General features: G+C 41.0%; 1 protein-coding gene across 3 annotated transcripts in view; it reads left to right on the top strand.

Annotated features, from left to right (window-relative positions):
* The window catches only part of adamts6 (ADAM metallopeptidase with thrombospondin type 1 motif 6), a 76,427-nt gene that overhangs the window by 46,849 nt on the left and 13,572 nt on the right, over positions 1-16,006 (top strand). For all 3 annotated transcript variants that reach the window (XM_023338554.1, XM_023338555.1, XM_023338553.1), the window contains exons 17-21: positions 593-726; positions 6,072-6,195; positions 6,833-6,913; positions 10,679-10,842; positions 13,272-13,410. In XM_023338554.1, the coding sequence (XP_023194322.1) occupies positions 593-726; positions 6,072-6,195; positions 6,833-6,913; positions 10,679-10,842; positions 13,272-13,410 (642 nt within the window). The remainder of the gene's footprint in view (positions 1-592; positions 727-6,071; positions 6,196-6,832; positions 6,914-10,678; positions 10,843-13,271; positions 13,411-16,006) is intronic.

Below are 16,006 nucleotides of genomic sequence, written 5' to 3'. Positions count from 1 at the left end.
TCACCGCTGACAGCTTGCAGGCCCGTCTGGAGCCATGTTCCCCGTTCACACCAACAGAGACTCGCTTCTGTTTGATGTCTGCAGAGTTCCTGACATTCCTCTAAATCCTTTCAGCCGCTGCTGCTGGACCAAACTTGAGGGACCTGGACTCCTCACTCGATGCATCTCGGGTCAACAGTCAACCAGAAGATGAGACATAGTTGTCTGAGTCGAACTCGCAGAGATTTTGGGAACCAGTCGGTCTTTGAAATTCTTGCAATGCAAGCGTGATCTCATTTGTCAAAAGAGCTGTTCAGTTCAACCGTTGACTTCTTGACCTACATTGCTTCATGTTTATGTAAAAGAAAAAAGAAACGGATAGAGTAGGTACGCTAATTGTCGTTGGCAGGTCGTTGCGTTTCGTTTGGATTTCACGTTTTGTCTTTTTTCTTTGGTGAGTGGATTTTAGTTTGCTTTTCTCCGCGTTTACGTTTTGTCAACACCGGCTGCAGCTCAGCGTGCGGCTCAGGTTCTGCGAGGGTTTGGGTCACGCCGACCTCTCTCCGTGCGCAGGCTCAGCTGGAGGTAACGACGTGTTCGCCGTGTGTTCCAGGTGGCGTGAAGCCCTGCGCGCTCAACTGCCTGGCGGAGGGCTATAACTTCTACACGGAGCGCTCCCCTGCTGTCGTCGACGGCACCCGATGTCAGGCTGACTCTCTGGACATCTGCATCAACGGCGAGTGTAAGGTAAGGCGAGCAAGCATCACTCATCTGGAATGCTGAGCACATGCCAAGGTAATTTGCCCTAACATCTGAAGGAAAAACTTCAATTAAGTGGTTGTTTTTATACAGAAACACATTAACGTTTAGATTTGTGTATAAATTAATGTGTGTTTTATGTGATCTTTTATGGAATCTAGCCTGGTAGTTTTTGAGTACTTTAGCTAGCAACTCAAGCAGCCTTCAAGAAGAAATATTTAAGATTATTTTAGCAATAAAACGTGGCTTGAAAAAAGTATTGACACCCCAAACTGAGGAGGGGTGGGGGGCGGTAAAAGAGAAAGCTTTTTAAATCCAGAGATTGAACTCATTGCCAGGGGCAACACTAAGGTTTAAACACAAAGGGGGGCTTAGCCTCCTGTAGTCGCACAGTATGTTATCAAACGTAGCGGGAAAGTACAACAACAAAAACGTAGGGTAACGCAATCCCTGGTTCTTTGATAACTTCGCTCTGTGTTTCACTATGGGAATCGTCCCAGCGTGACCCAACTACGAAAGCTCCAATGACATCACATCTGTCCTCGACAGGCAGGTTGAGCCGTGACCGTGGCTCCACCCACCGTCCAGTATCACAGCCAACCTACCCCTCTCAACTCATTCTAAGCAGGTTTCTTTCCGTGCCCATGCAAGAAGGGAGGTGTTGGTGAAACACCTCACTCTGTTATCAAAGAACCAGGGATTACGTTATGTAACCCAACGTTCTTTTTCTAATTTTGCTCGGTGTTTCACTTTGGGAGATATGGCCAACTCCCGAATTGCATGCTGACCCTCAAGCAATGCTTGGCAGCAATTCATATCATCCAGAACTCAGGTGGAGCCTGATGAGCTTCTGTTTTAGGGAGGCTTCAGCAGGCCTAGTGACGCCATGGGCTACTCCTCATTCTGCACTGCAAAAACAATCTTACCAAGCACTTTTTGTCCAGTGTCTTGTTGCAAAAATCTTAGTACACTTTTAATCAGACAAAAAACTGACTTACAAGTAACTTTTGAGAAAGCTATAAGAGCTTGTTTTAAGTCAATGATTCCTTAATAATGTTCTCTTATAACATGGGAAAAAGTCTTATTACTGAAAGAATCCGCCAATTCAACTAGTATTTTTTTCATCAATCAAAAGGAATTATTGACTTTAAACAAGCTCTTCTATCTCGCTGAAAAGTTACTTGTAAGTTAGTTTTGTCTTGTTTCAACTGCACTAAGATATTTGCACTAGAAACCAGAACAAAAGATTTTGTATTTCTGCAGCGTTCTTTGCAAAACGGCTCGACTCATTCGGATTGGTTGGAGAACATCTGTAAACAGCTGGTTTTGGAGGCTTGCGAAAAGAGGGGGGAAAAAAACAAACAAAACCAAAAAAATAATTCTGACTTTAATCTCAGAATTGTGACTTTTGATCTTCACTCAGCTCAGCCCAAACGAGAGGCAGAGAGCGAGTCGCAAGTCATAACCTGGCACAGCGGCGCTCGCAAGGAAACCGATTATTTAAGTCTGTTCGCACGGCTCCAGACTTCATGCAGCAGCAGCCTCCGTCTTAAATAATTCTGGAAAAAGTCAACATTTTACAGTTATGGTAATTTTCCCAATTGTATGTAATTCCCTAGAAAAAAGGAGAAAAGCTCGCATTCGTCACACGGCCGTAGCGCGAGCTCGCTCCGATAGCGCAGAATCTTAAGTGATTGTAGACGCTGGCTGTTTAATTTTGTCAAATAAAACTCTCCGCTGTCGCTCTATCTCGGCTTTTCCCTCCTTCTCCTCCTTTTCATCCTCCTCCTCCACATCGGCGCTGGGTTCGTCTTTGACGGCTGGATACCGATTCTATAAACACAATTCTCGAAGCAAAAAGAAAGAGAAGAGAAAAAAAAATCTCCAGTGAGGAACAATCAGGTCTTTGAGTCTCTGATTGTGATCGAGTGACGCTGAAGGAGCTCTTATCAGGGCCCTGCAGCCTCACTCTGGATTGTTTCATGGTAAATAAAACGGAAAGAAAAAAAAATCCAGTTTTTATTGAATAATGATTTTCTTTATATTTGAAAAGGCCGATTTAATAACAGGGCAAAATACGGTTTTATTGAAAGGAGCTGGCAGCTGGTGCTCGCTTTGTTTTCATGAGCATAAATCATGTTGTGGGGCTTGTGTGTATCCATGCGTGTGTGTCCGTGCATGTGTGTGTGTGTGTGTGCAGAAGAAGGTTTTTCTGTGTAATCTTCCAGATGCAGCTGAAATAACTTTTTGGTTCCTCACTTAAAGTATTTGCTTTGACTTCCACCTGACCGTACAGATTCCAGCTTGGCACAGAAATGCAGCGGCTCTGCCCACAGCTTTAATCTGATTCTCATTAAAAAAAAAAGAGAGTGGAACCAACACACACACACACACACACACACACACACACCACACTACATTGTGTGTTGTTAGATGGCCAGAAGCTGACCAGCACACTTTTGTTTACAATTTGAATCCTGCGACCCACTTTTATCTCCAAGGTTCTGATCCATGAACTTTCTTTTTCCAACTGAGAATTGCTTAAATTTTGACAATTAAAAGCAATACTAAGTTGTTATTTGTATTTTATGTGCCAACAAGGAGTAGCATATAATGATTTTACTTTTTTTTCAGTTTTACAAAAAAAATCTGAAAAGACAAACATTTGCATTTAGTTCCCTTTGAGTAACGTCTTTGTTGAGGTGTAAAACGGAGTGTGTCTGCTCACAACATCCGCGCTGTGAAACATGGTAGTGGCAGCGTCATGCAATGAGATTTTGCTTTCAGCAGAGTTGATACCTCTATCACAACAGACTCGAGGCTCAGGCAGAACGTCACCTCTGGTGCACCGATTACAGTTTTCTTTCCGATTACGATTTTTAAAACACTTGATCTGCCGATGATGATTTTGCCCTATACCGATGTTTCTGTCTGAAATGTTGTTAAACACAGCAAGAAAGTCGCTGAATTGGCAACAGGTGTGACTATCGTTAGCTGCGAACGTGCAGACATGACCTGAAACGGTCAGTTAGACTTTTGCCGGGGGGCAGATCTTCCAAAATAAAGAAAATCAGGGCCGATTTATCAGTGCTCCTCCATCTTCCACTAAAACAAAGGTATAACAGAGATTGGAGCAGTTTGCAAGAACAGCCTAGTCAAAGTCCTGACTTAAATTCTGTTGAGGATCTGTGGCAAGGCTGTACTACTGATGCTCTCCCCCACAATCTGATTGATTTTTGTGTATTGTTGTGCTTAAAAAAAACAAAAAACAAACAATATACGAAAGGAACTGGAATGGTTTAAAGCCGAGGTGTCAAATGACAAATCAAGGTGCTGGATGTCAGTAAGCTCCCAAGGTTGGTGACAAAACGAACCATAAAGTAATCCCCTAACTTTGACTTTGAACTCAGCTGAATTATCATGTAGTTAGTGTTATCAGAATATTAAAGAGAAAAGTCAGGATTAACTTTCTAGCAACAACACACACCCGCTGCATTTTATTATTATACTGCAGCACATGTATGAAATGTCTGAATCTGGAGTTAAAACGGTGGAGGGAGTGGATTTCCATGAGGCTGTGGGAATACTGGCTAAATAAAAGGTGGAGGGCATTGTTGTACTCTGGTGACTTCCTTCATAAATAAACAAAAGACAAATCCTTCCCTCTGAAATCCCCCACACTGGATGAGCCCGTCCTGTTTCAGCTCTAGGAGGGAACTGTGTTTATTTGTTTTCCGTTAGACTGATGCCAGCTCTCAATAAACCTGCTTAGCTTTCCCTCATATGCAGCAGCTGTTAGCTTAGCGTAGCATAAACCCTGGAAACAGACAGAAATCGCTGGGACTGTTCTGCCGGAAGGACGCAGCAAGCCTGCAAACAGCATAAAACGCTGCACAAACCTATCCCGACGTGACTGCTCTCGATTAAAAGTGTCGCAAAAATAAGAACCTAAGCTAGTAGCACAATTGTCTCACTCTGATCCAGAAAGAAAAGCATTAGAAACATGTTTAAGGGAGGGGAATGTCACTCTACTGAAGAGAACCTTCAGTAAAAAAAAAAGAAAGAAAGAAATCACCGTATTATACAGTATAACTGTGTCTATGCAACAATTTAAACATGATAATGTTACAAAAACAAGTTACTTTTATCTTAAACCAAATAAATATGCATTCCTTCTTCTTTTAAAATAACAAATAATATAATATCTAAGATTTATTTATTGTTTTTATGTACATTTTGATGCTACATTCAATAAACACCAACTAAAAGTAGTAGTTTTTCGATTCCAACTCCACAGAATATACCTTTCTGCTGCTTTACCATTTATAGAATAACACTGCTATATAGCAAGCTAACGTTAGCATGTAAATTAGCATGGCTATCCGCCTAGTCTGCTGCTTGGCAGACATGCCTTTATCTTCCTTTTAAAACAGTATTACCTTCATAAGATCAATGGGTGGTCATGTTTCAGTTTCCACAGCATCACTTTCTATTATTTTTTGCAAAAAAAAGAGTAGTAGTAGCCTTCTTTTGGCTAGCTGACCTGTGGTGGAGCAACAATAGTGGAGGGGCAGCGCTGTGCACCACACAGCCAGTGAAAACTCATGTCATTCCTACAGTTTCTCTGGCATATTAGTTAAAAAACTTTGAACTTCTGTATATGACTGAAACTTTTACCAATTTCCAACCCACAACTACCTATAGCAGCTAACCTGCTGATGTCTGGATTGTATTTACACATCTTAAGGCTTCTAATGTTTTGTCTCATTGCATCCACTGATTTCATTGAATTTTCGGAGACTTTTTGTGATATTGTGTGGTCCTTGCCAGGTGGGTCAAAAGAATAGAACTTTTTGTCCTGCAAACTGAATGCTAAGTGGGCCGCTAACCTTACACTGCACATAACCCTTAACACATCAGAGAAGAAATCGGAAATGATGTATATTCAACTCGATTCAAATTCATTTCTTCAAGGACAGAACTTTAAGCAATGATACATGTTAAAAACAGAGCAACCATTGTTTTTTGTACGTAGGTTTTCTAGCCATTCGCTAATTTGCTAATGTAGTCCTTGGTCATTTTTCCCTCCCTTCCACAGTTATGATCTACTTTATGTTGGTCTATCACCACATAAACTACGTTGAATTTGCGTTTTGTAAGCCTTCTGTCAGACTGAATGCGAGTAGCTTAGCTTGTTCTCAACTAAATCTATCCATTAGAAAATTCAAACAAAACGTAAGGTAAAGCTAACGTGAGCCGTGACAAAACAATCTCAGCCTTTAATCAATTATAACAATCCTGACTTTGCCTCTCTTCCTCTGTTGTCTCCAAAGCATGTGGGCTGCGACAACATCCTGGACTCAGTCGCAAGAGAAGACCGCTGCCGTGTGTGTGGAGGGGACGGCAGCACCTGTGAGGCCACCGAGGGGCTCTTCAACGACTCTCTGCCCAGAGGAGGTAAACCAAGTCTGACCTCCTGCACTGGCGTTTAGGAAAAGAGGGTTGACATGTCAGAGATGTGTTAGATTTCCACTGATGAACTGCGGTACTGAACTGAGATGGCACTTTCTGCTTTGCTTGTAAGACCATAATGTGACTCAGCCCTCTTTTGGTAAACCGGCCTTGTACTTGGTTGGAACTGGGAAGGTAATCGTTTCCCTTTATCACGATTACCGGAGCTGAGTCAAGATACGTATGGAAACATATTTTTTCTTGTTAATTAGATCAAGGAGGTCAGAAATCAGCCGCTTGGTTTTTAGTGCAGTTTGGGTTTGAATATAGAGAGCAGAAGTAGGAGAAAACATATTTCTCCTTCTATGGTATGGCTTGTAAACCACCTAAAATACAACGTGTGTATGATGGACAGAAAAAAAAGAAAAAAGGGGGGAAAAACAGGGCCTTTTTGCCCTCCTGCAGGGTTGTTTTGTCCTTTTTGGGTTGTTGGTTTGGAATTTAATCTATATGTACTCCTACTTAGATTCAGACGTAAACTTACATCTCATCTGTGCTGGAATGATTTGTCACATAGAGGAGGTTGGTTGGGGAGGGGGAATCACGGTCCCTTCAAATTATCTTCTTTTTTTTTGTTTCCCAGGCTACATGGAGGTGGTTCAGATCCCAAAAGGATCGGTTCACATCGAGATCAGAGAAGTCGCCGTGTCAAAGAACTACATAGGTGAGTTATAGACCGCAATAGGCTCCTCTTTGCAACCTTATTGAGAATCAGTTACTGGTATGAGATTCCAAAATATGTTGGAGTCAGCAGGGAGTGTCTATGGAGTTAATTTCCTGTCAAAATATTCCAAACAAACATTATACAAACTCTCCTCACGGACAAAATGATCTCTACTCGCATACAAAACAAATTTCTGCCAACGGTCATGAGACGCCTTAGATGAAATTAGGCGTTTTAAAGACTTGGTGAAATTAGTTTAAATTTTTTTCTTTTGAACAAACTTTATGGCCATAATTTAGCTCCATAGACCCGCTTACAGCTGCCTATTTTAAGGGTGGCTCTGTTTTAGCCTATGATCTGGGCCTCAGTTGACGGGGTTCAGTTTCCAAACACTTTGTGTTTCTGTTTCAAATAAATTTTATTTTGAACAAACTTTATGACCCCAATTTAGTTTCATAGGGGTCTCCAACATTTACAGACTTAAGTTACCTGCGTGCTGCTGTGGTCCTTACTTCCCGTGAATAACGGGGGTCCACTGTATGGGCAATTTGGAGGTGTATGTGGCTTTGCCCAGCTGGGATCTCTACATACAGCGAGACCATCTCATGTTGATCTCTAAACTTTTTGATCTCAGGAAACAGATGGAATATTATGCCCTTGATCTATTGCCACCATAGCAACGAGTCATTCTGACCTTGCTACAAACGTGGCAAGATCCAGACCGCATTGTGTCCAAAATAATCCAGAGACGACCTCATTTCTGGCTGCATTTTAAAGCTGCAGTGCAATTTTTGAAACCTGAGACACATCTAAGATTTTTTTTGTGTGCAAAACAATAAGAATAAACATCTAAATTTCTCTGAACCACTCTTGAGTTTTGGTCAGGCGACAAGGGCCACGATTCAAAGCATGGCAGCAAAAAATTGATACAAGAGTAACAAGAAAACAGTAGAATGTAACCGTGCCGTGAAGATCTGGACCACTGCAGAGTTTTAATATCCTTAGCAATATTCAAACGTTTTACCTCTTTCAAAATTAAAGGTAAAAAATCCTGCACGAACATGCAGCAGAGCAAAATTTCAAGCATTTTAAGGAGATTTCCATGCAGTCTAGTTTTTTGCTGATGTGTAGAGAAGTTAATTTACCGCCGCGCGCTGATTTGGCAGTTTGCAACGCCAAGCTGTTTCATATTTAGGTCCGTGTCATCCACATTTCCTCACGTCTTTTTTAAAAAAAGAAAAAAAGCAAATTGGAGAATCCCATCATCTAATCTCCTCTTGCTTAAAGCGAAGCCGTAAAACACAGTCTCTCATAAGTGAAAAAGAAAAAAAAAACCTCCCCTGAATCCTATTAATAAATACTTTGGCATCAGACTCATCCACTTTATTTCAGACTAAACAAAAACATTTTTTTTAAATAAATAGTATTCACATCGCTGGCAGCGTCAGAAGCAAAACAATCAGACGACCGGATTCAATTAAGTCGGCCTCGCGTCTTATCGTTAGCCACAGACAGACATGTGGCAGCGTGTTGGATTTATACCGGACGGCGTTGATGGACGACTTAAGTCACACTCTGAAGCGGAGAGCTGCGTCAGATTTATAGGGCCGTGGTGACAGCTGCCTGCTCCTCCGGGAACGCAGAGGATATGATGTTCATATATCACAGTTTAAAGACTTGCTTTTTTGGGGGGTGGGGGGTATTATTTTCCCGTCTGAGCGCTTTGTAACTTTGTTATGAATTTCATCTGTGACCTCAGTTGATAATGATAATATTGCTCTTATGTAGCGTTGCCTGACTCTCTGCTCCTCTGGTTAGAGAAGTTTGGATTTCCCCCCCCCAGTGTTTTATTAGGTCTGCATGAGGAAGCATAAATACAGAGGCGGGTGGCGGGTGAAGGGAGGTGGTGGTGAGGGAGGGGAATATTTGCGGACTGTGCTGGTCAAAAAAAAAAATCACAATGCTCCCGTTCAGTGCCAGATGTGCTGACAATGGATTTATAGATAAAGGAGGAGGCTGTGGTATGTTAAGGAGCGTTGTTTGTCAAGTAAAAGCTATGGAGGACAATCTGCAGAACATGATACAGAGTGTCAGAATATTAAGTATCTGCATAGTTTGTTTTTCCTGATTGGATGCACAGAAAACGTAACTTTGAAAATGATGCTCTTGTGTGTGTTAGTCCACCTGAATGCCCTTTACCGGCAAGGTTGCCCTAATTTGGCCTTTGTTTACATCAAGGATTCAGTGAACAAGTTAGAATTGATTGTGGATTTTTTTCTGACCCTCAGCCAGCCCCGGCTCCAGACGAGTAACAGGGGCGGCCATCGACTTATTTTGGGGGGGCAAAATGAATCTACGTAGCTGAACATGGATAACACCAGTAGCCTACAGGCTCCTAGTTAACAAGCTTAACATGCTGTATTGGTATTAGCTAGTCATCTTTTAGCAAACATTACTCGTATCCAACAGCATTACTCAACTCATTCGGTTGGTTTGGGGGAAAATCTGTGAAAAGTTCTTTGCGTTTTGCTGTTTGTTGCCATGATTCTAAGACACCTGAGCTACTCTGCACAGCAGCAGCAGGTCTCTGTCACTGCCTCACAGGTGTAAACCCAGCGCAAGCGTCTCAGCGTTCATGTTGCATTTGAAGGTAGCTCGGAAAAACAAGCTACGACGTGTTAACAACGGTTTAAACAGTTTTAGCTGCTGAAAAAGTGACAGAGAACACAGATATGGGAAGTGCGGAAGCCCCTAGTGACACAGTATACAGCCCCTATTGTATACTGTATCACTTTATTTGAAGGGATGTGCATGAGACTGCCATGACAACTGTCATGTCTTCACGAATGTTTACAACTGTTGTCATGAAATGCAAAGTTGCACTAAAATTTGCATAAAACGTCCATTAAAAGTGTTATTATTTACCAAATGACACTTCATGACAACGGTCATAAACATTCATAAAGACTCCTTCATGTTTATGACAGTGTCATGTCAGTCTCATGCAGTGTTACCAAGCTGCAGTTTCCAAGTATTTTAACTTTTGCCCCACAGAGCAGTCCCTCTTCCTGCAATTCCCCCACTCAGCTCCTTCAGACTAGCCAGCAGCAATTAGCAGACACCTGTTGGAACTGCGCATGAGCACATTATAGGAGCTACTTCTCAGTGCAACACTGGTGAAAATGTTGTTAAAGGGTTAGTAAAGGAGCCACGTTGTGATGACTTCCTGAAGGCGGAGTTTCAGAGAGAGGAGGAGTTTCTTAAAGAGACAGAGACCCAATTTCAAGGCGTTAAATTACAAAGTCAAATGCCACTCCGAACTGGTAAAGCTTATTTAATAGGGTTGGTTTCCAGTGACTCATTGAGGCTGACCTCCCCTTCATGCAGGAAGGTCATCCAGGAAAAGAGCAGCTAGTACCCCACATATCCTGAACACAAACTGTTTACCTTTATGTTGAAGCATCTATTTAGAAAATTTAGATGTTTTGATTTTTTTGTCTTGGTAAAAAAAAAAAATTTTAAATAAAATTTTTATATTAATTTTTATATTATTTTTTTTATATTAATTATATTAATTCTTATATTAAAAATAATTGCTAACCTTCTCCATAGTCAGTAGGACATCCTTTCTATAAGTGCTGGTCACGTTTTTGCATGTTTCCTCTGGTATTCAGTGACGAGCTCCAAGTCTTTAAAGTCATAATTCCTCTTTGCAAATGCTTTTTCTTACTTATTCCTTTTTTTTTTCTTTTTGTAATATCTCAGCTCTAAAATCCGAAGAGGACGATTACTACATCAACGGAGCTTGGACCATCGACTGGCCCAGGAAGTTTGACATTGCCGGGTCGGCCTTCCACTACAGGAGACCCACCGATGAACCCGAGTCTCTGGAGGCACTGGGACCCACCACCGAAAACCTCTCCGTTATGGTAGAAACGCTCTTTTTTTTTTTGTGCCAAACTCAAAGCTATAACATAAAAAGTGATAAAAATCAAACTTGTATTTCACAATGAGAGAGAAACAGAGAGAGAAAGAGAACTTGGAATTGGCTAATTATAGTTTGAAGTTGTGCTCATAACTTTCAAAAAACACATTTCTTTCCCCTCCTCATAAACTCGTTGGTAGTTCCTGTAAAATCACTGCTTTAGTACACTTGACCTCCAATAAATGTGACCACAAACTCTTTTACACCCAGTGGTGTAGGTGTTTATACGTCATTTCCTTCGATCTTTCTCTTTAGGTTTGTTGGTGAATTGCTGTATTTCTTTTGCCATTCGAGTGACGATAAGACAACAGAGCGGTGATGAACTGTAATGCCCTCATGTCTGTCGCACTGTTAGTGGGATGAACAGTGCTTTGCAAATGTCTTCACGCCCCTTGAGCTTTTCCACATTTGTCAAGCTACCACCTCCATGTGATAGACCAAAGTGACACACGTTTACAACCAGTTACCAGTATAACCGTGATTATGATATTGTGCTGCGCATTTGTAATCTGCCCCTACAGGTGGGTGATACGGCTGAAAAACATATGGCGACACAAGTCGAAATCAGTCGATATTGACAAGTACAGATTAGTTTAAACATCTGAAAAACTGCCAAACTGTTGGCCTGTTTTATTGGACGGTGACGAAACTCAAAACTGCAGCCACACAAGTTACTGAACAAGTTGTTGCTAGGCAACCATAGAGTGAGTTAGTTGATGCCACCAACTTTGGTTAGCTAGCCGTGAGAAGTTGAACGGCTAACGCCTTTCCTCTGCCTACATCAGTGGTCCCCGACCTTTTTATTACTGCGGACCAGTCAAGACTTGGCAATTTCGCTGCCGGGGGGGAATATGCCTGATCTGAAATTGGGCATATTCAACATTGTACTGCCGCGATTATCGCAGCCTGTGGGGTTTTCCCTGACGCCTAACCTTCTCCCTGACGCCCGCCACAAAAATGAACATTTTACTTTTGTGAAAATTTTAACTCACGATAACGACTAATGGGAGCCCTGAGCTTGTTTTTCTGCAACGAGACGGAACCATCTGGGAATGATGAGAGACAATGACACCCAAAGTGTTGCTTATGCACAGGGAGAATCAGTTTGAAGCTTCATTGCCTCATTAACGATCCGGTCACCATATCATGCAGAGCTTGGAATGTGGGAATCACCTACCGGGATAAATTCATTCTCCTGTCTCTTCTCTGGGCCTTTTCCCCTTCGTAAAGAAACTTTCCAAAGAATCTGATCTGTTTCTGACTCATTTTGCTGCTTGTGGCTCAATGTTGGCGCGCAAGACATAACCTAGAATTCGGTTAAAGGATTTTCAAAATAAAAGATCATCCAGACTCAAATAATACATAAAACGGAAATATTTAATTATTTCTGGCGTGGCCTGGTACCAATTGGTCCGGGGGTTGGGGACCACTGATTTACATCACCCAGAATGCTGTGCAGTTCTAGTTCACTGAAGTTATTGAACATTCCATTGAATCTATTCATGTCGATCGCGTGTCTATTGCCATATCAGTATATCAGTTCATCGATTTATTGCCCAGCTCTGTCAGCCCCATTTACTTTGATATCCCAAAAATAAAATCTTTCAAAAGTCAATTAATTAGTAAGTGAAATTTGATCTTGGTATAGATCCAGCTGTTCCATGAAGACCTCAGACATTTGTTAAAGGATATTGGTGAACAAAAAGAAATCCAATCCGGTTCTGTATCTCTGATAAGATTTTAAAATTGATGTCTGGAATTTCCATCTAGTCTGACTGGGCGTTAGCATCTGAAGGGACTGGAAGCTAGCTCAACAAACCATAGACGCAGAGAGGCTTTTTATTTGTAAAAAACTTCAAAAACCAAGTATCGTTTTCTTTTCACATCTACATTTGACATTAAATGCATGCTGTGTAATTTATTGGCAAACAGTGACAGCCACACAGTGAAGGCTATCAGTGTTTGCAGTGTGGTAGAGTAAGCCAGAGGTGCCCAAAGTGGGTCCTGGAGGGCCGACATCCTGCATGCTTTAGTTCTCTCCCTGGTTTAACACACCTGGATCAAATGATGGCTCATTTGAAGGCCTAAGAAAAACACTGACATGCTGAAAAGGTTGTTACTACCACCAGGAAGAGAACTAAAACATGCAAGATGTCGGCCCTCGACCAAAGCTAACGAAAAAAAATAACCTTTTTGCTCCTCCAAACATTGTTCATCCAGATTGGTCTAAACTAGCAGAAACACTAGTCGTTCTCTTTCTGCCGCTGACTTCATCCCTCCTAGTTCTTTTACAAACATTTCTACTTCCAATAAATGTCTACTACGAGTCTGAGAAGCTAAGTGTACCCTTTTTGTACCCTGCTGTTGTTGCAGGTTCTCCTTCAAGAAGAGAACCTAGGAATACGCTACAGGTTCAACGTTCCCATCCAGCGGACAGGAAGCGATGGCAACGAGGTGGGCTTCTCCTGGCACCACCCGCCCTGGTCCGAGTGCTCAGCTACCTGCGCTGGTGGTAAGCCTGGGATTACTGCTCTTATTCCTGTCGCCAAAGGAAGATTTTTTTTTTTTATGTGAAGCGTTTCAGCTGCAAGAGAATGTTGGGGCCAAATGTCGGAAAATTAGTAAGATGTTCAATGGTGTAGTTTTTACACTTTTTACATTTTGATTGACACGTCAAACATCTTGGAACGGTGGAAAAAGTGAATACATATCATGCATTTGTTACATTCGTGCTTGTGAAATGAGACTCTGTCACTAATTTGTGTCCATTGACCATAAAAATGCGCAAATTGGAAATACGAAGTTAAAGTTGCTTAATGGAAACATGTCAAAATTGTACCAAAATTAGTTTATTTCGCAAAACTGAAAAGGAAACACTCCTCGCATCACGCGATCAATAACCGAATGTTTCTACTGGTGGAAACGACAAAGAGGACGACAGGAAGTGGTGGGAGGATAATGACGTTGCATTCTTTTCAATGACTTACCTCGTGAGCAAACTTACTCACATGTGATTTTAATTGCAATTATTTTCTGGTTGCATTTCTTTTTACAATTGTAGAATTGTGTTTCTTCAACGTCAGCAGAACATCGACAAAGTTTTGTGCACATTTGCGAAGTAAACCCAGTTAGTGTTTATATACCAATCAGTTCTGGTATCAGGACCATGTGGAGGTTGTTACCTAGCAACCTTTTTCTGGAATCAACCTGCATCTTCATATTTATGCACATGCTACGTCTGTTTGCCTAAACTTTGCCTGTTTTAGGTCAGTTAGAATTATTAAAATGATTTTGCATTTTCTAAAACCCAGAACAAAGGGTAATTTTTATTTTTTTTCTAAAACTCTTTTCAAGGTGAGAAGTTTGCATGCATTTTCTTAATTTCTGCTATTGCCTTGTAAATGTTTCTTGATTCAATGACATTTTTGGCCCATTCCTCTTGCCAGAACTAATGAAGCTGAGTCAGTGTCATAGGCTGTCTTGCTCACACACACACATTTTCAGCTCAGCAATGTTGTAACCACTCAAAAAATGTACTTTGTTGTCCTTCCATCACTCTGTAGCTGTGAGAATGCTGCCTGGCTGATGTCTAAAGATGTTGTTTCAATATTTCCACATATTGTTCATTCCCCATAGTGTTCTGTTTTGTAAAGTGCAACAATTCCTTATTCAGCCAAACACACACAACACGCCCCGTTCTTCACAATTGGTGTCCTAAAGCTTGCAAACATCTCTATGGGGCTAAGTTGGGGCCTTAAAGTTTATCCAAAAGAAAAAAAAAAACATTTAAGCTGAACCTAAAGATTTGCAACTGAAAAATTATTTTGAACCTGAGAAAACAAACAAAAAAAATTTCATAACTACTTTTCAGATTCAAGATGTTTTTGTGGTGAGCTGCGATTCGTGATTCCACATCCGAGGCCCCGCCCCCACGCTAAAACAGAGCCAAAGGTTTGAAACTGGAAAATGAAAAATATGAAGCTGAAAAAAAAACTCTATATGAACTTTTTTTTTTAAATTTCAAATCTTAATTTTTAATTTAAGTTTTTCCCCCCATTGTTTTTCTGTTCCAACATTATCTTTCAATCTCAAAATAGTTTTTGTCGTTTTAATTTTTTTCCCCAACTTTCAATTTTTTTAATCAAACTTTATGACCCCATTTTAGCTCCCTTTCTCCCTAAAATGTAATCCGTCCGTCTGTCCTGGATAGTATCACCCTTTCGTAGCACAGAGATATTCAAGAAAAACAGCCAGGCATCAGACACGCTCTTTTAAGAAGTTGCTCAGAGGCAACTGCCAGAAAAATGGCCTGAAACGCCGCTCAGAGAAGAAGAAGCAATTACTTCAAAAGCAACCTAAAAAGCCAATTTAGAGGATGTAATTAACAAAAATGTTAATTACATCCTTCTAGACTCTTGACTAGACTCTAGTTCAGGTGTGCCAAACTTATTTTCATTTTAGGCTATGCCAAGATTAGGAATGTCCTTAAAGGGCCAGTACTTCTTAAAAATAAATAATATTGAACTTCTTTTGGCATTGATGTAATTTGAGAGTATACAAAGGAAACTGCTTTGAGTTGATTGTTGAAATAATATTGAAACACACAACTGTTATCTTTTATGTGGGCCTCAACAGGGATCTCAATACAGCTTCTTGTTTTCTTGTATATAGTATTTAGTGTACTAGCAAAATACTATAATATTTTTGATTTGATCCAATAAAATTTCATTCTGTGAATGAGCTTTTGGTTTACCCGTGCTGCGCAGAGATGCGACCGCTCTACCTGTCTTACAAAATGAGACATTTAGCCTGAGACCACAGTGAAATGCTGCCAGTGGCCTCAAGAATAGCAAACCCAAACCTTTTAGCTCACAAGATATGAGTCTCATGTAACAATAAATAGCGCTTCTGCGCAGTTGTCAAACGTGGCCTGGACTGGGTTTGTAATATTTTGTAAAAGCATGACTGAGTAAGCTTGCTGGTTATTTTGGGGAAGGATTTCCAAGTCGACAGCAGAGCTTTTTTTTTTTTTTTTCTGTGGGGAAGCACGTTTGGCTTTCCTGTTTCCTAAACTCCACTTTGTATTGTAAATCAGAACTTTGTAACTT

The sequence above is a fragment of the Xiphophorus maculatus genome, chromosome 8 (assembly GCF_002775205.1).
Source record: "Xiphophorus maculatus strain JP 163 A chromosome 8, X_maculatus-5.0-male, whole genome shotgun sequence".
In the NCBI taxonomy this organism is placed as follows: Eukaryota; Metazoa; Chordata; class Actinopteri; order Cyprinodontiformes; family Poeciliidae; genus Xiphophorus; species Xiphophorus maculatus.
Note: the sequence above shows the minus strand (reverse complement) of the source record. Positions and strands in the feature narration are given on the sequence as shown.